Source organism: Heterodontus francisci, chromosome 9 (genome assembly GCF_036365525.1).
Source record: "Heterodontus francisci isolate sHetFra1 chromosome 9, sHetFra1.hap1, whole genome shotgun sequence".
Taxonomy (NCBI): domain Eukaryota; kingdom Metazoa; phylum Chordata; class Chondrichthyes; order Heterodontiformes; family Heterodontidae; genus Heterodontus; species Heterodontus francisci.
Genome location: NC_090379.1, coordinates 110,248,038 through 110,274,749, shown reverse-complemented (window position 1 = coordinate 110,274,749; position 26,712 = coordinate 110,248,038). Strand labels below are relative to the sequence as shown.

Below are 26,712 nucleotides of genomic sequence, written 5' to 3'. Positions count from 1 at the left end.
AGGGCAGCAGCCCCTGAGCACAGCCAGCTGATGCCATTGCGGGCGCCGGAGAGCCGACTCCCTCATCGTGATTGGGGGTGGGAAGGCCCGACTGGCTCATTATCTTGGGCTGCCACGAGGAAGATCACAGCACCATGGTGGTGCACAGCCCGCACATGTGGGCCACCAATCTTTTCACATGCCACCACTCCTGGTGGCAAGAGAAGAAGATCCAGACCACATCGGTGTCCACAAGTATCACAATCTACAATGTATAGGTCTTTTATGACAATTTATTGTAATAATGGTAATATTAATGTCAAATGCACAAGGCAAATACACTAAAAATGTCTAAAAATTCTTGACATTCAATATTGAATTGAAAGGACATGGTCCATAGAAAATGTCAATGCCATAGATGAAACTACCTATGTTTAATGCATCAATAATACTCCTCTAGCAGGGTCACATTCAGTCATATTTTCTATGCAATATATTGCATTCAGTCAATGTAAGCTCCAGTTAATAATATTTTATTCTATGATGAACATGTAACTTTTCATATCAATGTCTCCACTTGTTTGTTCAGTGAGGTCTAAATGATATTAATAATGATGTAACTAACATCTCAGTTGAGATTTCCCTCCTGTATAAATACGAGGTTCCTCTGCATGCTTCATGCAATCAGACAGATTTATTGTCTCCAGCATCAAAAGAACTCAACACGTCTCACTGAAAATGCGTGAACCAACAATACTCCATCAGATAGAAGACATTTACTATCCTGTTCTTGCAGTTATTGGAATTCTTGGTAAGCCAATTAAACATTTAATGGAAGCAAATAACTTCGAGTACATAAATTTAACCATGTTATTTTGAAATGTATATTATTAGATTTTAGATTAGATTAGATATACAGCACTGAAACAGGCCCTTCGGCCCACCGAGTCTGTGCCGAACATCAACCACCCATTTTTTATACTATTCCTACGCTAATCCCATATTCCCAACAAACCTGTTCCTATATTTCCCTACCACCTACCTATACTAGTGACAATTTATAATGGCCAATTTACCTATCAACCTGCAAGTTTTTTGGCTTGTGGGAGGAAACCGGAGCACCCGGAGAAAACCCACGCAGACACAGGGAGAACTTGCAAACTCCACACAGGCAGTACCCGGAATCGAACCCGGGTCCCTGGAGCTGTGAGGCTGCGGTGCTAACCACTGCGCCACTGTGCCGCCCATATTATTGGTTTTGAAAACTCTGTTTCAAACCTTATTTTTGTGATTACACATTTCTGTTATTAGAATGAATGTTAGACTTTTTCAGAAAACAGTTTGAGTAATCCAGTGGTTTCATCAATAAACCATAAAAGGTAACTGTTTACATAGGGAAATGTCATTATAAATGTTTACCTCACAAGTTACGATACTAAATGATGGTGTGAAAGCATGACCAGAAATAGTGTTGAGAGGAAAACAGGCTTGTGTGTAACAAATGGTGCCAAGACTTTTAACTAGATATATTTCACTCGACCTTACAGAGAATATACTTTGAGCAGGTACACTGGCCGTATCCTATAAATAATTGAACCACCAGGGCTTTATCTCTTCAGCTGTCAGGATCTATCCAATTTTAAAACCAGAGGTCATCAACCATCTGCCCATTCTTCCATCAGCTCATCTTCCTTCACCTCTCACATACTCTCAACTCTGTTACGACAGCAAAATCTGAATTAATTCTGAAATTCACCTTCAGTAAACACTGTGCCCATGTCTGTTCTTCCCATGAGTCTTGTTCTCTGCTATTTGTTTGGATTCATGCTATCGTTTCCAAAATAATTACTGATTTTCAAACTATATCTCCAGAACAAAATGCTACCTCAGTTATCAATGATTCAATTGCTTTGATATTGTGAAACATTCATCCTCATTATCACATTTCTGTTTGTGGGAGCTTTCTGTGGGCAAATTGGCTGCCTTGCTCCCTGGTATCACTAGATGTCACTTCCTGCCTCAAAGATCACTGTGTGTAATTCCCTTGCTCTCTGGGATCCCTATCTATAATTAGACTTGTCAATGGATTGTCATATCGAACCTAGTTGAACTTTCTGAGGAGGTAACTAACATGATGCATAAGAGAATGCCAGCTTTTCACTGTATCGATTAATAACTTGGATGATGGAATAGAGAGCAGCATATCTAAGTTTGCTGATGACATGCAGTTAGATAGGAGCAGAAAGTTGCAAAGGGACTTGAATTGATCAACTTAGAGAGTAAAACTGTGGCAGATGGAGTTTAATGTGGGAAAGTGTGAGATCATCCATTTCAGACCTAAGAAAGATAGATCAAAATATAGCTTAATGGGGACGTGTTAGGAACTGTGGATGAGAAGAAATTTGGGTCCAAGTACAGAAATCATTAAAGCTCATGGGCCCAAACAAAAAAATCATAAGAATGTCTAATGGAATGTTATCCTTTATCTCAAGTTTGGCTGGAAAACAAAGGTGTGGAAGTTCAGTTACAGCTGCACAGAGCTCTGGTTAGAACCCATTTGGAGTAACCGCATTCAGTTCTGAGTTCCTCACCTCAGGAAGGATAGATTGGCCTTGAAGGGGGTGAGGCTCAGAATCATGGGACTGATACCAGTGCTGAAAGGGTTAAGTTATGAGCATAGGGTTGTATAGATTCGGGCTTGTATTCCCTTGAATATGGACGGGTAATTGTCAACTAATTGAAATGTTTAAGTTGATTAAAGGATTTCATAGGGTGATAGAGAGAAATTATTCCCTCTGGTAGGGAGTCCAGAACAAGGAGATAAAAACTTATAATTAGAGTTAGGCTGTTTAAGGGTGATGTCAGGAAGCACGTCCTCACACAAAGGTTAGGATTTATTGTGGTGATGGTGGCATCAACCAGCAGCTAAAACGCCGGGGAGAACACTGCATCACCTCTGCTGGGGATGGCCTGCCATATTATATGCCAATTCAGCACTTAAGTGGACAGCTGTGGGCCTTCCCCGTGATTAAGGATCCGGGCAATGGGCATCCCGCCCTCTGAGCGATGCCAGCCAATCAGAGGCCGGCAGCTTTTTAACAGAGCAGTGCCAACATGGAGGTGGTAGATGCTGCTGGTACGGGACTCACCAGGGTGCTGTAACCAGGCCACAGGTAAGTAGGGGCAGGAGGGGTATCATAGGGCTGGAGGTCATGGGGAGAGCATGTTGAGAGGTGGAGCAAGGGCAGGGGTTGGCTCGCAGCAGGCCCCCTCCCAATGCTGGTCCCCTCATTCAGGTACTAAGTGCCTTTTAACGAGGGACCACCCTCACCAGAGCGTGAAAGCAATGCACTTGGGGTTGCTTAGCCTGATTCCTGTGCGGTGACGGGGCTACCAGCTGCTGGGCTAATAACAGTGGTGGTGGGATGAGGCCTTTAATTGGGCATGAATTGGATACGGAGAGAAAGCAGGAACAAGTTTTACTGAGTTTGGATGATCAGCCATGATGGTATTGAATGGCAGAGCAGGATCGAAGGGCCAAATGGCCTACTCTTGCTCCTATTTTTCTATGTTTCTAATTGGCTGTGGAGCGGGAAGGCCAACTACACGCCTTCCCACTCCAGACTTAATTTCGGTGGAGGTGGGAAAGTGACGGGGATCCATTCCCGCCAACATCCTGCCTGGGTATATTCTTCATCACCTCCAATGTCGCTGAGGGGGAGAGCATTAAACTCCCCGAAAGAGTGGTACAAATCAGGAAATCTCTCTCCCAAAATGCTGTTAAAACTAGATCCATTTAAAATTTCAAAAATGACATTGATAAATTGTTGTTAGGCAAGGGTTACAGAATCGAGGCATGTAAGAAATTAAAATACAGATCAACCATGATGTAATTGAATGGCAAGCCAAGTTTGATGGGTTTAATGGCCAACAGCTCATCTGAAGTCCCCATGTTCCTATGTAATTCCTATGTTGTCTGAGATGTCTATCTATAATTCTCTTGTTTTCTCTATTTATTCCAGTTAACTCAGTGGCCATTCTGATCCTGTCACGAGGAAAGTGCGGACTCTCCAAATGTATCACCCACTACCTGGTGGCCATGGCAGTGGCAGATCTACTGGTTGTTTTCACTGATGTATTATTGCTTACAGTTATTCCATTTCATTTCCCGGGTACTTACCTGGACACCACTCCTGCAGTTTCTCTCTTACATGTCCTGCTTTACGCAGCCACAGACATTTCTGTCTGGTTCACGGTCAATTTCACCTTTAATCGATTTGTTGCAATTTGTTGCCACAAGCTGAAAACAAAATATTGCACAGAGAAAACTGTGAATGTGGTTATAACGACAGTGAGTGTGCTGTTCTGTTTGAAAAATATTCCTTGGTATTTCGTATATGAACCTGAATTTATAATTGACAATGTACCCTGGGGCTCCACTCTATCCGTGAGTTTTTACACCAAAACTGCCTGGGTAGCATTTCACAGCCTCAGTATTATTTTAACCCCTTTCCTTCCATTCGTTCTGATTTTACTGTTCAATGCTCTGACTGTCAGACACATTTTAGTGGCCAGCAGAGTCCGCAGGAAACTACTGGATAACAGCAAGAGTGAGAATCACACTGACCCAGAGATGGAGAACCGAAGGAAATCCATCATTTTAATGTTCACTATATCTGGCAGTTTTATACTGTTATGGATGACAAATGTTGCATTTTTCCTTTATGGGCGAATTACTAGAATTTCTTATTATACAGGTCCCCATGATCCTGCATATATCGCTGAACAATCTGGCTACATGCTGCAGCTTTTGAGCACCTGCACCAACACCTGTATTTATGTAGTGACCCAGACTAAATTCAGAGAGCAGCTGAAGAATGCAGTCAAATATCCATTCACTGTTATTGTTAAATTAATTAAAGCAGATCACCTAAAAGCAGAGCTACCTTTCAATCATTGACTCTGGTTACAATGCTCCTTCACCTATTTATTCTGCATTCAATTTTGCAACAGATCACCGTGACTATTTTATTTCCCAGACCATCACTGACCTCATTTCCTCTGGAGATCTATGTCTCCAACCTACGTCCGCGACTATCTGACCCTTCGTCAATTTTCCATTTTCCATTTTCATCAGCTTTGTTTCAAAATTCCACCCATCCCCTCAATTTAACACAGAGTATGAAACAGGAGGACGAAAAGAAACTTGCAAGGGATCTCAAAATCAATACAAAAATATCTTTTAAATTTAAATCAGAAAAAGAGAATGATTAAGAGCAACATGGACCCCTTAAAAACTGATAATGTTTAAATTATAAATGAAAGTAAGGAAACGGTAGGCATGTTTAAATAATTACTTTGCATCAGTATTCACTGTAGAGGAAGAGGATAGCCTTCTGGACATCCCAACAAATTAATATTGAATCAGGGATGGTGACTCACCAAAATTAATCTAAGTAAATTAACAAGAATGAAAAAAAAACAATGTTACTAAAGAGCAACAAATTTGCAGGATCGGATGGTTTTCATCCCAGGGTTTTGAAAGAATTTGCTGATGCCCGATTATGATCTTCAAAAGTTCTCACAGTTCAGGAAATGTTCCTTTTTATTGAAAAATTGCACTACACTCTGCTATTTAAGAAATGTGGGAGAGGAAACCAGGGATTTATAGGTCCGTCAGCCTAACATCATTTTCAATAAATTACTGGAGTTTATAATTAAGAATAGAGTTACTGAACACCCTGAAAATTATATCAGGAAAAAGAGGGTGGTCGAAGTGATGTGGTCCCTTTGAAAATTGATTACAGTGACGTTGTCAATAAAAGTAATGGTGGACATGTTGAATAATTACTTTGTGCCAGTATTCACAAGAGGTCAGCATGCCAGACATCCCAGGGAATCTATTACTGAATTAGGGACAGCAACTCAACAGAATTAATTTAACTCAAGTGAGGAGGGGTCAAAGGGCTTTCCCCTTTTCCCTATTCTTGTTTGACCACAACAGGTTTAATTCTTTTTTTAAAAATTGGATGTACTGGCCAATTCAGTAGGTGTTTGATTACTTACTTGCTATGCTTATAACAAGAACCAGTCAGACAGGTTTTATAGAGTTTAACAAAAAAAAAAGAGGTTAACATTATTGTACCTAAACCAAAATAATAAACAACGAGTCAACTTTCACTCACACACACACTCTGGAGGTTACACACACACGCCACACACAAAGTTTGCAGAGTGAGGAAAGGTAGATTGGTTGAGTTAGAGTCTATAGAAAACAAAGGGGCATACAGTTTGATGGCTTCTAGCTGAATTCAGTGGTCCTATGTCTTTTAGTTTTGAAGAGGTAGCTGACTGGTTTGATGGGTCTCATTGAGACCGCGATGTGGATGCTTTCCTCCAATGGGGTTTCTGATTGTAGCCGGAGTATGCAACAGTTAGAGTTTGAAGCTTAAAAGCTGAAATGGAGAGGGAGAGAAAGAGGGACCCTAACCCTAACCCTAACTCCCGCCGCTTGGGTCTGCACGTGTCAGAGTCCAGAAGCTTCTCCTTTTGGCTGCAGAGAAATGCAAGATTAAAACAACAGACGGGGAGGGGATTGTCACATGACAGTCAGCCAGTGATTCAACCATGTTAGCAGTGTTTCTTTCCTTGCTGAAAAGTAAAGATAGTTCCCTTAACTTCCTGAGACTTGGCTCTTGCTGGGAAATGAGCAGACGTTTCATCTCCTTCCTCACAGGCCTTGCAATGTAGGATACAATATTGCAAAGTGGTTGTCTTAAGCTGCCAGCAAAGTCATCTTTTCTTTTATCTCTTTAAAAATGTCTTCAAAAATATAAATTCAGATGTCCAGTCAGTGAATGAAAGAAAATTGTCATTCAACAAACTTGGCATGACATAAGCAAGGTAACATTAATGGGGAAATTAATGCCACTAAAGAGTGACAAATACCCAGGTCAATATCATTTTGATCCAGGGATTTCAAAGAAGTAGGTGGGAACATTGCAGATTCTCAAACTATAATGTTCCAAAATTCTCTCAATTCAGGAACCCTTAGCTTGGAAAATTGTGCATGTCACTGCACTATTTAATAAAGGTGAATGAGGGAAACCAAGGAACGTTAGATCAGTTAGCCTCACAGCTGTTGTTGGGAAATTGCTAGAATCGATAATTAAGAAAAGGGTGACTGAACATCTTGAAAATTTTAAGCTGATCAGAGACAGCCAGCCTGGATTTATAAACAGTAGCTCATGCCTGATGAATGTGATTGAATTTTCTGAAGTGGTGACTAAAGTAGTGGACAGGGGAATGTCCATGTGTATTATTTTTATGAACTTCAAGAAGGCATGTAATAAATCCCCTCATGAGAGTCTGTTAGCTTCAGTTGTAGCTCATGGAATTAAAGGCAAATTATTGACCTTGCTACAGCCACGTGGTGGGATTTAGGTGGTTTCCGCTGTTCAACTCCTACCTGATTGCAGCAAGTGTTTTGTCATTGGGATTTAATCCCTTGCTGTTATATTTGTCAAATAAACAGACAGCAACAGGTTTTCTTGTAGGTTTAAGAACAAAAAATCAATTGGCTATTGATCAATGCACCTGGTTCCAAAATTGCCGCATTTGCATCCACTCATGCATTTGATCATGCTCGTGCACACACACACACACACACACAAGAAGAGACAGATAGAGAGTAAAAAAGGGGTAAATGCGGGTAGGTTTCGGGGAAGTCACAGTCAACCTGTTGAATTTTCTTGGAAATCATGTTCTCGTTAGTTGCAGGCCTGAAATGATTGTAAATTTCTCTCTTGGTTGAAAGTTCGGTTGAAGTCACTGGATCACTTCTAGTGTACTGCTGTATATTGTAGATGCAAAATTCTACAATAGGGCATGTGCCTGGAAATGAGCTGCTGAATGCTGCTTATTGGATGTCTCTCTCTAGACTCTCTCTCCTGCAGCTTTTTTAAGGGAAAGCTGTGTTACCTCTCACCTCTGGGTGGGAGACACTTTGGACTCTCCCCCATGGTGATTGCACAATGGCCCACGGCATAGTTATTTCACACTTTCTTTGTTTCAGAAGAACCCATTCAATTCTGGAATATTTTAGGATGGGGGTAGAATGGGTGCAATTGACATCTCTTCTCTTTGAAGATTTTCCTTTGTCCTTGTCAAAGAGTTTGAATATACAGAGACCAAGTACTTTGTCCTTTGGTGGCCATTTTGAAGCATTGTTCACTTATTGCAAGAAAGCTCCATTTGTTTTTGAAAGACAATGTCAGTTTTTGTAACGCTTCAGATTTTGTCCATACTTTTTGCAGCCTTTGCGTGGACAAGTTACCATATACTCTGCCCTTTCTGTGAGGATGCAGCAACACTTCCTACCAAATCCAGGAACTCATCTCCAAAACCCCTCCAAAGTACTTCAACAACATTTCCATTATCACAAGTTAGTCTAAGTTACCTTACCTGTACGTTGGGTGTTTGGGCCCATCTTGCAACTGAACACATGTTCTTTGGTGAGTGACAACCCAATAAGTTGAATGGAGCAGCATGGTCCAAGGTCACAAATAGAACGTCAAATCAACTGGTAGAGCTGAGTGAGGTCATGGCAGCACCAGTTCTGAGGCTTTTAGCACATGAAAAGGACGCCTGAACGAGTGTGCTTCTCAGCATTGGATGCCTCGTGGTCTGTTCCAGAGGCAGCTGGAGACTCGGTACACCCAACTCAGAGGGCCTCTGGCATCTTTACTGTCACCTCTACTGGTGCCCCGGGACCTGGGAACAGGGTGCTGGGTTAACCAGGCCCCAGGAGCAGGGGATGACACAGAGGGTTTGGGGGATGGGGGAGGGGGGAGTGACACAGCGGGCGCACGAGGGTGAAAGGGTGCATGAGAGTCAGAGACCACGCAAGGGTCAGAGAGCGTGGGGGTCAGAGAACGCAGGAGATAGAGACAGTGGGGGACAGAGAAAGAGAGACAGAGGGGATGAGAGAGGGGACAGAGAGAAGGGGACACAGAAAGAGACAGTGAGAGAGGGGGCAGAGAGAGAGAGGGGAAGGGCAGCGTGAGAGAAAAGGACAGAGAGGCAGGGGCACAGAGATGGTGGCAGAGACAAAGGTGGGCAGGGAAAGGTGGGGTCAGAAAGAGAGGGGGGCTCAGAGAGTGAAAGGGACAGAGAGAGAAGGTGACAGAGACAGAGATGGGAGAGAGAAAGTGAGAAATGGGGTCAGAGAGAGAGAGAGGGGTCAGAGAGAGAGAGAGAGGGAGGGAGGGGAACAGAGAGAGAGAGAGAGAGAGACTGAGAGGGGACAAAGAGAGAGAGAGAGAGTGGGACAGAGTGAGAGAGAGGGGGGGGGCAGAGAGAGAAAGGGGGGATAGAAAGAGATAGGGGGCAGAGAGAGAGAGGGTCAGAGGGAAAGGGGACATAGGGAGAGAGAGACGGGGACAGAGAGAGAACGGGATAGAGAGAGAGAGAGAGAGGGTCAGTGAGAAAGGGGGACAGAGAGGGAAGAGTGTCAGAGAGAGGGATTAAGATCATTACTGACAGATGGACATCTATCTGGAATACTCCACATCACTACATCAAGCATTAGGGCAAACCTTTTCTACTTCTGCAAGCAAAAACAATGCCAGATATGTCACTAAATCAGTGTTCAACACAGTGACGAGAAAGTAAGTTAATAAATCAATCTCCTCATTTGAAGTTTGTTGACAAAAATGCATATCTTTTGTGGTTTCGATTAATAGTACCTTATCTTTCCAAAATTTGCTCACATGCCCGTTATGTATGACAAAAATTATAATGCTGCCCCTTACATGAAATGGTTGGACACGCCTGGTTTAAACTATCCACAAGAGCACTAGCAAAACGTTCTGCGAGGACATTGGTCCCATCTCTGTTTACATGGAACATGTCCAGCCTGCAAACGCCCCATCTCCCCCAGAGCTGGTCCCAATGTCCAATGGCCCAATGGGGTGGTTACGTCATATGACTTTGGTTTGTTGCACATTTTGGACACTTCCACAGAGAACCAGAAGATCACTCTGGCCTCCTGCCCAATTTGTACCGGAGGTAGCTCCATGCCTCGCATGCTTATCGTCTGCAGCTTTCATCTTTTCTTGTTTCACCAACAGTTGATTCTGGATTGATGGAGATTTCATAAAATGATGACTTGGAAGATTTGTTTTGACTTGCCTTCCAAAAAGAATTTTCACAGGTGATGGTAATCATGTGCCAATTGGTGTTGCCCTTAAGTGGAACCTGACTACGTGGAGATCTTGTTTAGACTCTTGATAGTTCACAATCAATGACTTGATGGTATGTCCCATTCTTCCTGCTAGGCCATTCGACCTAGGGTAATGCATTGAAGATGTAACATGGTTAACAGCTCATTTCTTACACATATCTTCGAATGATTTGATGTTTTATTGCGGGGCTCTGTCATACTTTCAGGTTGGTGGGTTTGTGCTCGAACTTAGGTTCAGGGCCACAGGTTGGTGAAAGCACCACATACGCACTCAAGCAGCTGATATAGGATGCAACATCCAAGCCCACTGACTGTCGGAGGACTGTGAGAGGCATAGCCATTATCTCCAACACTATCTCCTCCACGGGACCAAATAAATGGAAACTGATAGTGTCAGCAATTAATGTGCTTGATGTGATGGATGATGGAGAACGTGGTGGAGTTGGTAATCAACAGAAAAGTATTGCCTTAAACAAAGAGATCTGTAGCTATCTTGACCAAAGATTTGGCGGAACTTCTCATGGATGGAGTGGATTTTCATGTGGACTTGGTTGACGCTCTTGGCGTGCATCAAATAATCATACTGCTCGCTATTTGTCACTCAAGTGTCAAGCAGCGAGCTTCACAATGAACTCTGGCATATCTGACACGCTGGCCAAATGTGGCCTGTACCTACAATGACAGCCCATTGAGGGAGCAAGGGTATCTTGCAATTCAGCAATGAAAGCATGAGCTATTTACAACAATGAATCTGACATCCATTTATTGCACCAATTGCAGGAACCAATGCAAAGGCCACAAATAATACATCCGTGAAGCTCCAGATGCTCTTCTTTATGCGCTTTCGTGTGCTTCTAGGCTGTGCAACCCCTGCACAGGCAACTGAGGTGGAGGCAGACTGCTGATCAGGTCACCTGTTGCCCTGGGATGGCTTTGGCAGTCGTCCTCTGGCTGCCTGAGGCCTGGAGGACCCCGACTGGCTGAGGGATTCCTGAAGAGGGTCTCCTCAGGCATCGTGGCTGCTGGAGCTGGGCTCACTGGTGCAGGGGCTGAGGACTGCTGTCCACACTTAGAGCCCCCTGAGGGGAGCCCCAAGCTGTGGAGGTCACCCACTCCTCCTCCCTTTGAAGGCTCACTTGAATCTCCCTGCTGACCATAGAAGGATAAGTACCAGTAGAAGACTCCAGGCACCTCATCCTTCTCTCGCCTTGCCACTGCTGTGTTGAACTCATGGCCAAGGTGATGGTTTGCAGGTCTGCGCACATCTGTGGAATCTGGCTCTCCTTGAGGCTTGCCAACATTTCAATGGAGGAAGGCATGCACTCACACGCCTGAGACATGGCATCACTCATGGGATAGATGGATTCCTCTATCATCCATGCATGACTAAACATGGCCTCTGGCAGCTCTGCCAGATGTTCCCTTACCTCTCTCTCTCTGCAAATCCAGCGTGTTCTGTGCTGCAGACACTAGAGGCTCATCATCATCCTGGGGCTCAGCATGGACCAGGCCTCCCACAGTCCTCTGACTATCAGTGGCCTCGACTGTCGCAGTCTCCGTCAGCTGCTCGGGCACTTATGTGTTTCTCTTACCAGCTTGTGACCCCGAATCCAAGCCCAAGTGCATACCCATCAACATGAGAGTATCTGGTGGAGGTGCAGGGGAATGATGTGATGGTGCATCCTGTGAGTGTTCCACCTCTTCCTCAGAGGTCGACAGCAGGCCCCTTGTCTCAGCGGCCGTGTTTGCCTCCAATGTGCCATGACCTACATGAAAGAACACAAACATTTGTAGGTTAGGTTGTTCAGATCTCCTCATGCCAACCATGCATGATGTGGATCTTCAGAAGTGTGTTGAAAGAAACATGAACACAATGTCTCCTCACTCTCTTATGTGGACATATTAATCTCACCGTCCGTGATTGCACAGCCACCCTGGGCCCCTGTGAGCCCCACAGACTTCTCTTCAGACATCAGAGGACGTGCATCAGGAATTCCACTGCCAGTCCTTGATGTCTCGCTGGTGGTTTGGGCCCTTTTCTCCTGCAAGTGGATAAAGGGACACAGTTATACTTCGCACGAAGAGCAGCAAAACACTTATGCCAGTGGTAGCCTCTCATCCCCTGATGGAGTCTCCTAAATGGCTGATCCCCATGCCCACTCTCAGCAGACATAATGGGTTTGAGCTGTGTAAGATGACGGTCTGTTGCTAAGATGCAGCCATGCATCTTACAGGATGTGATGATGCCTCACACACTTGCCACTGCCTAAGTGGTCACTCTTTCCCCATGTAGCGCTCGCTTGCACGTAGTCACATACAAACTCCAAAGAGGAGATGGGTATACAGCACGCAACTTTAGAGAATGAAGGAGGTCATTGACGTTCTTGTGACATTGTCCCAGTTCCAGGAGGTGACTCCATGGCTGTTGAACTCCCCTGCGATCTCCATCCAGGCTTGCCTGATCAGGCAGGAGGATCTCTCCTTTCCATCACTTGGAAAGAGAACTTCCCACCTTCCCCTTGCCGCCTGGAGGAGAATTTCTAGGGATGGATCACTAACCCTCGGGTCACTTGAAGTGTAGTCTCGGACATGATCCCACTTGGCTCCAGTTCTGTCCGGTCAGTTTGCAGTCCTGGCGAAGGGGAGCAGGGAGGTGCAGGAGTCGCAAAAGTGGTGGAAGGGGGTCCAGGAGTCACAACAGCAGCAGCAGTGGTAGAGGGAGGTCTAGGAATTACAGCAGAAGCAATGGTAGAGGGGGGTCCAGGAGTTACAGCCTCAGCAGTGGGATACAGCAGCGCTCCAGGTTCACTGCATCTGCGAACGGCAGCAGTACCAACTGGGATGGCAGCACTTTAAAGATAGCGCCAGCAAATGTGCTCTGGTCATGTGATGCCACCCGTGGCGCCTTGTGGTTTTCCGCTATTCTGCAATGGGATGGCCCTGTGCCACGCTTATTTTAATTAGTTGTTGCGTGATCGGGGTCACTCGGCCGCACACATGACATGCGGTGACAGCACCCGCTTTCAGTGCCGCTGCCGGGAGCAACGACGGGCTGCCAAAATTCATCCCTATGACTCTATGATTCTATGAATTTGTTCTCCCGACCTGTCAATGCTTACAACTCCTGCTGAAGAATGCAGGTGTAGTTGATGAGGAATGTATGAGGTGAACGGATGAGATCAGTGAGAATTGTGAAATCTGTAAAGAGTATTGTCCATCACAACCTATTGTAAGCCTTTCATCAGTACGTGACTTTAATAAGGTAGTTGCCATGGATCTGAAGGTATGGGACAAAGGCTGAAATATTTTCATTCTACATTTTATAGACCTGGCTACCAGATTTAGTCTTTCTACAATAATACAACATGGAACAAAAGGGTTATTATAAACATAATTATGCAGACTAGATCTGTGACACCAGCAAAGTTTCTGACTGGTAATGGAGGGGAATTTGCCAATGATGAGTTCAGAGATATGTGTTAAGATAGGAATATCATGGTCTTGAATACCACAGCTGAGAGACTTTTTAGCAATGGTCTTTGTGAAAGGAATCATGTGCTAATCGAGTTGGTGCAGCACAAAATTTAAACTGAAAAACCAGAATGCAAATTGAGAACTGCTTTGGTATGGGTGCCTCAGGCTAATTTTATCTCCAGATAGATGAAGAATATTTCCTTATCAATTAGTCTGTAGGCGAAATCCCAGATTGTCTTCTGTGCTGTGTGATAGTCCTCCTGCTTTAGAAGATACTACAATTAATTAACTTTTTCTGCATATTTGAATGCAGTGAGGTAGGCTTCTATCAAGATAGAGGTATGAGAGATTAGATTAGATTAGAGATATAGCACTGAAACAGGCCCTTCGGCCCACCGAGTCTGTGCCGAACATCAACCACCCATTTATACTAATCCTACACTAATCCCATGTTCCTACCAAACATCCCCACCTGTCCCTATATTTCCTTACCACCCACCTATACTCGTGACAATTTTATAATGGCCAATTTACCTATCAACCTGCAAGTCTTTTGGCTTGTGGGAGGAAACCGGAGCACCCGGAGAAAACCCACGCAGACACAGGGAGAACTTGCAAACTCCACACAGGCAGTACCCGGATAATTCATGAAGCACTGAAGCATCCTATTACATCACCTGAGACAGATTTCAATTCAGGAGATTTTGTCGACCATAAACAAGAGGGTCATAGGTAATGAAAAGAACTTGGTAAGATGGTAGGTCTAGATGGTAAGTCAGTATTTATCAAACATTGCAATCAGCCTGTTAATGTTCATTCCTCACAATTAATCAGAATGAATTACAAAAACCTAGACTTCGTGCAGCTGATACAAATAAACAAGGCACCTTGTACCTCAACTGCTCATGTGAGATGATGGTCCTACGGAGCAGAATGTGGTAGATCAAGGGCTGAATAGTGGTAATGTTGAGTGATCATTACACACATAACAGAGCTATTACACCCAAAGGTCAATTGCCCAGAGTGGGTCCTCGAGGGACATATATTCCAGAGGGATCTAGAAAATAGAGGGATGCAATGATTGGAGGAGATGCAGGAAAATTTTATATAGGTCCATCATAAATTCCTTGTTTTTGTACTCCATGCTCCTATTTATAATGCCCAGGATCCCACATCCTTTATTATCCACTTTCTCACCTTGCCCTCCAACCTTCAATGATTTGTGAACATATACCCCGTTTAGAATTGTACCCTTTAATTTATATTGCTTCTCCTTGTTCTTCCTATCAAAATGAATCACTTCACACTTTTATTCATTAAATTTCATCTGCCACTTGTCTTTCTCACTCACTTAACCTGTCTGTATCCATTTGCAGACTCCAAGGGTTGAAATTTGACCTCTCACTGGGGCCAGGAATGGAGGTGGGTGGGAGTACATAAGCCCCACAGGCCAGTGTGCTGGGTCCCCAACTTCATCTGGCCTCCAGGCCATTTTTGCTGAGGCAGGATTGTGGGGTGGGGGTGGGGGAGGTGGTTGGGTTGGGGGGGGGGGGTCGGCAGGGCTATCCACCTACACACGACAGGTAGTCATTACAGCTCATTAAGAGTCTCATAAGGTCAATTAAAGGAGATCGACTGGAATTTTCCAGCTGGTTTCCAGGTTTCCACAGGGGACTGGAGACGGCCTCACAATGACAGGCCAGGGTGAGCCCACCGCTCCAGGCAGGCTAGAGGCCCTCCCTGCCTGCCTGGGTGTAGGGGCAGCCACAGGCTGTCCTGTAGAGAGATTCCATCAACAGTGGGCTGCTTAAATGATGTTGGTATTATTGTGAAGGCTCACACATTTGGAAAATTTGTCCGACTAACATTAATCCAACCTATAGAGACACCGCAGGCATCCTGCAAAGCAAAGATTGACAAAACTTTGGCCAGAGAGTTTTATTTTTGCTTTGGAAGGAAGCTGAATTCCCCTGGGGAATAGCCATGTTGAGACACCTCCACTAGAGGCAGGCCCAAGAGGCAGCTGTAGTTCAGGAAGAAGCTCCGAGATGAACAGCAGCAGCGGGTAAGGCAGAGCAGAGCCCAAGTACACCAGCGAGTCCACAAGACCCAGTTAACCTACCTGCAGATGTTGAAACAAAATTGTCAGCGAACACTGCAGCTGTCCAGAGAGCATATCATGGACCTATGTGGCCTTCTGAATGACAAATTGTGACCAATGGAATCTGGCGATCACCCTAGGCCTGTGGCATTGTGATCATTCCAGGGATCCACTGGGGACATGTGTGGGGTCTCACAGGCAGCAGCCCACTGCTGCATCAAGTAAGTGACCAATGGCCTGTTCAAGAGGGCTGGTGCATATGTCCACTACCAGACTGAACCTGAGAGTCAGGCCAAGAGGGCCATCGGATTTGGCATCATAACGGGAATTCTCACTAGGTGTAATTGATTGTACACGTGTCACCATCAAGGCTCCCAATTAACCAACTATCTCCCTTCATCAACAGGAAGGGGATTCATTCAATCAATGTGCAACTGGTTTGCGAACCCCAAAGCACTTGTACAAGTATGTGCTCAATTTCTGAGAAGCTGCCATGACATCTATATACTTGGCCAGTTCCAGCACCACAACCTTTCACTCTCCCTGCTCACCTTCAGGGGTGGATTCTCAGGGATAAGGTTTAGCCCTTGAAGATATGACTTCTGACGCCAGTTAGAAACCCTTGTAAAGATGCAGAGGAGCTTTACAATTCTTGCCACAGATTCGTACGGCTATCGAGCAGCCCAGTAGTCTGCTGAAGATGAGGTTCAAATGCCTCGATAGATCTGGTCAATCCCTGCAGTATCCCTCAGAAAGGGTTGCGTGTATCGTGGTGGTCTGTTGCGCTCCACATAATATTGCACTACAGAGGAAGAAGGACTTGCAAGAGGAAGACATGGGTGAGCATTATACATCCTCTGACAAAGAGGATCCAGAGGACAGACAAGACCAAGTAGCAACAGAAGATCAGCGCACAGTGAAGGAGGCCAGATATGGTCAGCAACGCACAAGGGAGGCAAGGGACAACCTTATAATGATGAGTTTTCAATGACTCTGAAATCAATGTAATATGACTGCCCAATATACTCACCATCATACATGTAGTCTCCCACCTCCATACTATCTGTCTCTCCTCAGTGAATGCCAGCAACAATGTGCACTAGTGCCCATGGGACATCATTTTTCTAATAAAACCTCATACGTATTGCCATGATAATGATGTCAGTGGTCACATTGCTAATGCTGTAAGACTTATGGAATTCTAAGAGTGGCAATTAAGGCATGTTGGAATGTGATTTACAAACAATGAAGGCTGATGATTGACACTCTAGAAAACATAGATAAACTTAACATGACATAGTTGTCACCCAGGAATACTCATGTGCGTGCACTTGCTTTCTGCCATTTTCCTCAATGGCCATCAGGATTTGAGTTTCATGTCTGAAAAAAGATGTTTTCATACTTTCCAACATTCACTTTTCGGCAACCATCCTCTGCTACTATATTCTACTCCAGAAAATCAGGCAGTAAAGGATAGAACGGGAGCCGAATCTTAAGACACACTGTACGTTTTTATTTACAGAGATACATATTACAAGCATGCACCTCTAAACCCAGCCACAACAGTTTCAGTCTGTTCCTATTAAGAGGAGTACGTGCGAATCTTCAGTTCATGCCCACCACTTGTATAACAGTCCATGGAGCTGGTCACTCTATCCATGGAAGAAGAAATCATCTCAGTGGCCTGCCACATTACAACCTTCATTCTTGAGGTGGACTCCTCTCATCTCTCTGCAATAATGGTGAGTAGATTTCGAAGACACATTCGTGCATCAAACGTTGTTTGCTGATGCTCAATGATTCTCCTCTTTGTCAATGGCCCAAGGCGAACAGCATCAGTGTCCAGGTAAGCAGAGCTTGGAAAAGTCTGCACCCTCCAACACGGACACTACACTGACTCCATCATCTGCTCTTACTCAAATGTGTAGTGAGACTCCAGGTGAAAACTGAACGATCGCTCTTACTGTTCCCACTGAAGAGTGAGTACCTGAATTGGTGTGCGGTGTGAATGTGTTCCATGATTATGCCTCCTGAGAAGTACTCAGGTCTTCTGCTGCACATGTAAAGGCCCTGTGGGAGTGAGAATAAATGAATTAATCCTGGCAAGGTCAGAATGTTGCAAGTTTTCATGATGAAAATGATCATATTTCACCAACCCTTGAAAACAAATGGAAATGACTGAGTGCTGTACGATATATGAGTGTGACCAGGTAGCTGAGAGCTCCCTGTCTGCCCATCTCCAAAAGTCAGGGGCATTGCAAATCCACTTATTTCCACACCTCCTCCTCCGCAGTTGTGCACTGCATGATCTGCGAAGGATCCCCACTCATTTTTCCCTCTTCTTGGTATTCTGTGCTCTCTTCTCCTGCAAGGAGGAAAAGAAGAGACCTATGAGTGAGTGTAATGACATGTGCTCATCTGATGGATGGGGTGCATTTGTTAAGGGTGACTATGAGGGAGAGGCATGAATTTGCATAGAGTAAGGGTGAGTGGCAGTGGTAAATGGATAGATGGGCATGTGAGGAAATGCACAGAAAGTGAGGATGAGTGCACCTGCGAGGTAACTGACTGTGAGGAGCGATGTGATGGAGTAGGCTTGAGAAGATAGACTGAGGGCATGGAGTGATACACAGGCAGGACAGAGATGAATGTGCCACTGCACTCACCGGGCGGGCGCAGGGGGAGGGTGAGGGGGGCAGCTGCGGGCATAAGAGATCAGAGAAACAAACACTTCTGGGATGAGGTGGAAGGTAGGAGGTTACAAAGATAGGAACAAGGGAAGCTGCAAGGGTATAGACATGGGGGTGATCATTTTAAATTTGAGGCATCAGAGAGCTAGAAGCCATGGGAGCACAAGAAGAAAATGTAGGGCAACAGGGATAGGACTGATAAGTGTGAGGGACTTGGTGCGTGTAGCGACATGGGCTGAAGTTTTCCAATGAGCTGAAGTTATTAGAATGTGCAGAATAGGAGCCGAGCTGGGAAAGTATCGGAATAATTAAACCTGAAAGTGACAACAGCATGGACTGGCTTTTAAACTCATCTATTTTATGAATCTATGGTCACCCCTCCTCATCTCTCATTCGTTTGCTCAGCACCATCTTTTTTCGGATTATGTCAGGCTTTTGGGAAATCGTTCTATGTTATAGGTGGTGTATAAATACAAGTTGTTGTTCCAACAGACAGGTGTCCACAGGTATCACCATCTATAATGTATAGGTCCTTTAAGATTACTGATTGCAAAGTAGAAAATGAGGTTTGCAAGAAGTGTATATTTTAATACCTAAGCTCCTCGATTTGCAAAGCACAGAAATACGTTTTGCTAACTTTTTCTGTGTCAAAAAACAATACTAATGTCTAAAAAATACTGACATTTAATACTGAACTGAAAGGACATGGTCCATAGAAAATTTCAATGCCACAGATAAAAAATACCCCTCTATCAGGGTCATATTCAATTATATTTTCTATGGAATAGCATCATTTAAGGCAGTGCCAGCTCCAATTAATTATTTTTTATTCCGTGATAAGCATGTGAGATTTCACATAATTGTCTCCAATTGTTTGTTCAATGAACTGTAATTAATATTAATGATGATGTAACTGACATCTCACTGGAAATTTCCCTCCTGTATAAAAACATGGCTCCTCTGAATGTTTCATGTAATCAGACAGAGTTATTATCTCTGGCACCAACAGAAACTATCACATCGCACAGAAAATGCGTGAATCAACAATATTGCATCAAATAGAAGACATTTACTATCCTATTCTTGCAGTTGTTGGAGTTATTGGTAAGCCAAGTGACCATTTAATGTAAGAAAATATCTTTTGAAATGTAAATTTAACCATATTATTTCTAAATCTCTTTTTCAATTTTTAGAATTCTGTTTAAAACCCTATTTTGCTGATTGCAGATTTCAGTTATTGGGATAAATGCCAGACATTTTTAAATTAGTATTTTAAATGATTCGATTGATTCAGGAACATGCCATAAAAGGTAACTGTTTACATAGGGAAATGGCATTATAAATGTTTACATTCGAAGATCCAGGACTAAATGTTGGCATGAAGTGTGTCCAGAAATGATAAGTTTGTGAACAGCAGGTGGTGTCAGAACCAGGATGTTTAAGTAGATATATTACCCTTGACTCTTACTGGGGTCATATTTTGAGCAGGTGGAATGGCCCTATCCTATAAATAACTGAACAACCAGGGTGGTGCCTCTTCTGCTGTCAGGACTTGTCTAATTTTAAAACCAGTGTTTATCAACCATCATCCCTTGTTCCATCGTCTCATCTTCTGGCTCCCCTCACACACTTTCAACTCTGTGACAACAGCAAATCTGAATTAATTCTGAAGTTCACCTTCTTCAGTTATCCAAGTCTGTTCTTTCCCTGATCCTTGCACTATGATATTTGTTAAGATTCACACCACCATTTCTTTACTATGTTCCAAAATAATTATTGATTTTTGAAATGCATCTCCAGAACAAGATGCTGACCAAGCTATAAATGCTTCAATTGCCTTGATATTGCGAAGCATTCCTGGTCATTATCACATTGCTGATGATGGGCGCTTGCTGTGTGAAAAATGGCTGTTGCGTTTCCTACATTATAACAGCGACTACACCTCAAAGAAAAAGTACTTAATTGGCTTTAAAGCACTTTGTGATGCCCTGAGGTTGTGAATGGAGCTATAGAAATGCAAGTGTCCTTTTTTTAATAACCACACAATTCTTCTGAGTGTACCGCTGTCTTTGGAATCGTGATACATAAATCCCATGCTCTCTTCAATCCCTAGCAGTAATTGCCTTGCTCTCCGGTATCACGAGCTGTAATTTCCTGCCTCTCAGATCACTATGTGTAACTCCCTTGCTCTCTGGGATCCCTTTCTGGAACTAGATTTGTAAATGGAAAGTCATATCTAACCTGGTTGAGCTTTTTGCGGAGGTAACTAACATGGTGCATTAGGGAGTCTCAGATTTTCACTGCATCGATTAATAAGTTTGATGATGGTATAGAGAATTGCATATGCAAGTTTGCTGACAATACAAAGTTAGATGGGAGCAGAATGTTTTAAAACGAGATTAATTGCTTGAGTGAGAGAGCAAAACTATGGCAGATGGAGTTTAGCATGACAATGTGTGAGGTCATTCAACTCAAACCTCAGAAAGATAGCTGAAAGTATTTCAAATGGGGACAAGTTCAGAACTGTGGATCAGAAGAGAAACTTGGTGTCCAAACATAGCAATCAATAAAAGCTTGGGGACACATAGAAAAACAAAATAAAATGCCTAATGGAATGCTATCCTTTATTTCTAGGTTGGCTGGAATACAAAGGGATAGAAGTTAAATTACAGCTGTACAGAGCTCTGGATAGACCCCATTTGGAGTAACTATTCAGTTCTGGGTTCCTCACCTCAGGAAGGATATATTGGCATTGGATGTGGTGAAACGCAGAATCATAAGACTGATAGCTGTGCTGAAAGGTTTAAATTATAAGCACAGGTTGCAAAGACTAGGCTTGTATTCCCTTGAATATCAAAGATTAAGGAGTCAACTAAGTGAAATGTTTAATTTTGTAAAGGATTCGATTGGGTAAATGGAAGCTAATTCTTCTCGTGGGGGAGTCCAGAAGAAGGGGACGTAACCTTGAAATTAGTGCGAGGCTATTCAGGGGTGATATCAGGAAGGACTTTCCAACAAACGGGGTCGTGGAAATCAGGAACTCGCCCCCCAAAATGCTGTTAAAGCTTGGACAATTCCAATTTTCAAAAATGAGACTGATAGACTCTTGTTAGACGAGGGTATTGCAGGTTACAGAACCGAGGCAGTTAATTGACGTTAAGGTACAGATCGGTCATGATCTAATTGAATGGCAGAACAAGTTTGATGGGCTGAATGGCCAAGTCTAATGTTCCTATGACATTCCCATGTTCTCTGAGATGGTTATATGAAATTCTCTTGTTTTTTGTTCCACTTATTCCAGTTAACTCAGTGGCCATTCTGATCCTGTCACGAGGAAAGTGCGGACTCTCCAAATGTATCACTCACTACCTGGTGGCCATGGCAGTGGCAGATCTACTGGTCATCTTCACTGATGTGATACTGTTTGGATTTGTTCATTTTCATTTCCCAGGTACTTACCTGGACACCACTCCTGGACGTTCTCTCGTACTTGTCCTGCTTTCTGCAGCCACAGACATTTCTGTCTGGTTTACCGTTGCTTTCACCTTTGATCGATTTGTTGCTATTTGTTGCCAGAATCTGAAAAATAGATATTGTACAGAGGAAACTGTGGCTGCGATTGTAATGACAATGAGTGTGTTGTTCTGTTTGAAAAATATTCCTTGGTACTTTATATATGAACCTAAATATATAATTGACAATGTACCCTGGGGGACAATTGAATCACTGAGCTTTTACACCGAAGCTGCCTGGGTAACATTTCAAATCCTCAGTACTATTTTAACCCCTTTCCTTCCATTCGTTCTGATTTTACTGCTCAATGCTCTGACTGTCAGACACATTTTAGTGGCCAGCAGAGTCCGCAGGAAACTACTGGATCACAGCAAGAGTGAGAGTCACACTGACCCAGAGATGGAGAACCGAAGGAAATCCATCATTTTACTCTTCACTATATCTAGCAGTTTTATACTGTTATGGATGACAACTGTTCTATATTTCCTTTATTGGCGAATTGCTGACATTTATTATTACACAGGTCCCCATGATCCTGCATACATCACTGAACAATCTGGCTACATGCTGCAGCTTTTGAGCACCTGCACCAACACCTGTATTTATGCAGTGACCCAGACTAAATTCAGAGAGCAGCTGAAGAATGCAGTCAAATATCCATTCACTGCAATTGTTAAATTGGTTAAACAATTAAAGCAGATCACCTAAAATCAGAGCTACCTTTCTATCACTGATTCTGGTTACAGGGCTTCTTCACATGTTTACACTCCACACAAGTCTGCAACAGATCACAGCAACTACTTTGATTCTCAGACGATCAGTGACCTCATCTGTTCTGGAGATTTTCCAACTTTGGCCTCTGGGCTCAAAGCTCCCAACTCTGCTCATCCTGCCTTCCTTTCCAAGGTTCACAAACAGGGCTGCTCTGGTAGACCTATCGGATGAGCCTGTTCTTGTCACCTCGAACTTATTTCTTCCTATCTTGAGAATAGTTTATCACTCCCTGCCCAATCTCATCCAACCTATATCTGTGTCTCACCAGAATCTCTCCATCAATTTAACACTTTTCAGTTTCATTAGCTTTGCATTAAAATTTGAACCCACGCCTCACTTTAACCAGCTCCATCACCAACTCTTCTCTTCCCTTCCGCAACTTCTCTATCTTCATTTCAGGTAATAGGCCGTCAGACAATATCTATGCGGGGAGACAGTGGCATAGTGGTAATGTCACTGGATGAGGAATCCAGAGGCCCAGGATAATTCCCCGGTGACATAGATTCAAATTCCACCATGGCAACTGGTGGAATTTAAATTCGATTAATTCATGGAATTCGATTAACTAATAGAATCGAAAACTAGTATCATTAATGATGCCATGAAACTATCATCGAATGTTGTAAATCCACATCTGGTTCACAAATGTCCTGTAGTGAAGGACATCTGCTGTCCTTACCTGATCTGGCCTACATGTGATTCCAGACCCACAGCAATGTGGTTGACTTTTTACAGTCCTCTGAAATGGCTCGGCAAGTCACCCAGTTGTTAAGAACAATTCGGGATGGGCAACAAATGCTGGCCTTGCCAGTGATGCCTAGATCCCATGCAAGATTGAAACAAAATCACTGACTCCCACAGCTACCTTGATTTCCATGCTCCCAATCCACTTCCTTAACTATGCTAGCAGTTCCTCTGTGTCCATCACCTCAGTTCTGATGATACCACTTCCACACCTTAAGCCTTTCGATTTCTTCCACCGAGGATTTGTATTCACCAAGGATATTAAGGCCCTTTACAATTTTCATTCCATTTCACACACTTCTGTCCTCAATCCTCCAGAACCATGATAGGTTTCCCCACCAGCCTCCACGTTGAACAGATCATTCTCTGCAATTTCTGCCAGCACACGCTTGCTGCCACCACCAAATACATCTGCCCCCTCCTATCCCCATTCAGTATTTGGAAGGGACACAACAATCAGTAAGAGTTACAAAAAGGGAGTAGGAAAAGAAACTTGCAAAGAATATCAAAATCAACACAAAAATGTTTTAAATTTATATTTGGAAAAAGAGAGTGGTTAAGAGAAATGTGGACTCCTTATCTTAAAATTGATGATGATGAAATTATAAATGAAAATATGGAAATGACAGATAGGTTAAATAATTTCTTTGCATCAGTATTTACAACAGAGGAAGAGGTTAGCGTGCAGGACATCTGAAGGAAACTAATATTGAATCAAGGATGGGGATTCACCAAAATTAATGCAAGCAAATTAACAGTCATGAAGAAAATAATGGCACTAAAGACTGACAAATCCTTAGGACTAGACAGTTTTCATCCCAGGATTTAAAGGAAGTAGATGAAAACACTGCTGATGCCTGAAGTATAATCTTCCATAATAAAATCAGAAAATCTTGGCAACAGATCAGGCAGCATTTGTGGAAAGAGAAACAGACTTAACGTTTCAGGGTTTCAGGGTTTACAAAGTTATGAGCGACATGGACAGAAGCTTTTTCCCAGGGTGGAAGAGTCAGTTACTAGGGGACATAGGTTTAAGGTGCGAGGGGCAAAGTTTAGAGGGGATGTGCGAGGCAAGCTTTTTACACAGAGGGTGGTGAGTGCCTGGAAGTTGCTGCCAGGGGAGGTGGTGGAAGCAGATACGATAGCGGCGTTTAAGAGACATCTTGACAAACATATGAATAGGAAGGGAATAGAGGGATATGGGCCCCGGAAGTACAGAAGGTGTTAGTTTCGGCAGGCATCAAGATCGGCGCAGGCTTGGAGGGCCGAATGGCCTGTTCCTGTGCTGTACTGTTTTTTGTTCTTTGTGTCGACCTTTCACAAGAACAGAAGGACAAAAGAAATAGGAGTAGGGGTAGGCAATATTGCCCATCGAATGCTCCACTTTTTAATATGATCATGGTTCAGTTTTGTCACGGTCACAAGAAGTGCAATGATGAAAATACAGAACCCAAACTGAAGAGTTCGAAACATTTACTTTTTCATTTAAAAAGTTGTCAATGTCCTGCAAAATGGCCACTGAAGATCAAACAACCTGCCTGTATTTTCAAACTGTCTTATTGTCTGTTAAGGGCAAAAGGATACATTCCAAGCTAAGAGGTGTCAATTACACCCATCATAAAGCCACCAAGAGACATTTTTGAATTGAATATATTCTTCTGAAACAAGGAATGTGTGAAGTCATCACATCCTGGCCATTGTTATTCACCATAGGGAGGGGGATCTGTGACTCCCAACAGAGGCAACATGTGAGAGACTTTTATCTTAAAAAGTAGCTCTCTGGAGAGAGAAGAAGATAATCAGAAGAACATCATAAAAGCTTGTCCAGCCAGGAGCTGTGACACCCATCAAAAGCCAAAGAAGGAGCCCTGCTATGAATTCTATCCTTCAACTTGCTGCAGTAGGGAACTGCGAGTGACCACCATCTCCAGACTGAAATCTCAACCATCAGAAAAATCTAGAAACAACCCAGGCCCACAACTTTAAAAGAGAAATTGACCTCCAAGAAAATTCAACAATTTTACCATGAACCCTGAACACTTCCCTCACTTCAAACCACTTACCCCTTTTCCTATCTTTTTTGTGTTTGTGTATGGGTGTGTGAGAGAGAGAGAGAATGCATCGGTGGGGGCGCTAGCAACAATTTGGCGAATGAATATTGTTCAATAAATAGTTACTTTTTTGTTTTGAACCCACAGGAAAACCTGTTTCTGTCTGATTATTTGACAAATAAAACACAAAGGCGTTAAAACCCTAGTAACACAAGCACTTGCTGTGGTCAGTTGGAAGATGAACCGTCAGAACTACCCACACCTCTTATCACCTGTCAGTAACAGCTTTGGCTTCAATTCTACTTACCCCCCCACCCCCACCCCCTCTCAGCTCCTCATATCCCTTGAATACCTGGGAGAACAAACATCTGTCTATCTCAGTCTTAAATATACTCAATGTTGGAGCATCCACAACCCTCAAGGGAGGAGAATTCCAAAGATTCACAATCCGTTGATTGAGGCAATTTCTTCTTATCTCAATCCTAAATGATCCTTATCCTGAGACTGTTCTCCCATGTTCTAGATTCCCCAGCCAAGGGAAACAACCTCTCTGTCTACCATAAAAAACAGAATACTGCAGATGCTGGAAATCTGAAATAAAAACAAAAATTGCTGGAAATACTCAGCAGGTCTGGCAGCATCTGTGGAGAATGTTAACATTTCAGGTCAGTGATCTTTCATCAGAACTGCCAAAGGTTAGAAATGTAATAGGGTTTAAGCAAATAAAGTGGGGGTGTGGCAAAATATAACAAAAGGGAAGTTGTTGATATGACAGATGGTCACAGTGAATAACTGACCAGAAGGTCATGGAGCAAAGGCAAAGGGTGTGTTAATTGTGTCGTGAAAGAGAATGTGTTAGTGCAGAGAGGGTGTTAAAAGACAGAATAATGAACAGCCCTGGCAAAAGCACAATCATGAAAACAAACAGTGGTCAGGCACATGGTAAAAAGTGAATGATTGAACAAACTAAAATAAAATCAAAATAATAAAGAAGAAAAGAGAAAACTAAAAAAAAAAGGGGCCAGTCATGCTCTGAAATTATTGAACTCAATGTTCAGTCCGGCAGGCTGTAGCGCACCTAATCGGTAAATGCGATGCTGTTCCTCGAGCTTGCGTTGATGTTCACTGGAACACTGCCGCAAG

The 26,712-nt window shown here is 43.3% G+C and overlaps 2 protein-coding genes across 2 annotated transcripts; both read left to right on the top strand.

Annotated features, from left to right (window-relative positions):
- The first annotated feature begins 717 nt into the window (after positions 1-717).
- Positions 718-4,939, top strand: LOC137373388 (probable G-protein coupled receptor 139). The gene is made up of 2 exons (XM_068038204.1): positions 718-790; positions 4,002-4,939. The coding sequence occupies exons 1-2, from the start codon at positions 718-720 to the stop codon at positions 4,937-4,939; spliced, it is 1,011 nt and encodes a 336-aa protein (XP_067894305.1).
- Positions 4,940-19,518: 14,579 nt separating this feature from the next.
- Positions 19,519-22,708, top strand: LOC137373387 (probable G-protein coupled receptor 139). The gene is made up of 2 exons (XM_068038203.1): positions 19,519-19,591; positions 21,789-22,708. The coding sequence occupies exons 1-2, from the start codon at positions 19,519-19,521 to the stop codon at positions 22,706-22,708; spliced, it is 993 nt and encodes a 330-aa protein (XP_067894304.1).
- The last annotated feature ends 4,004 nt before the right edge of the window (positions 22,709-26,712 follow it).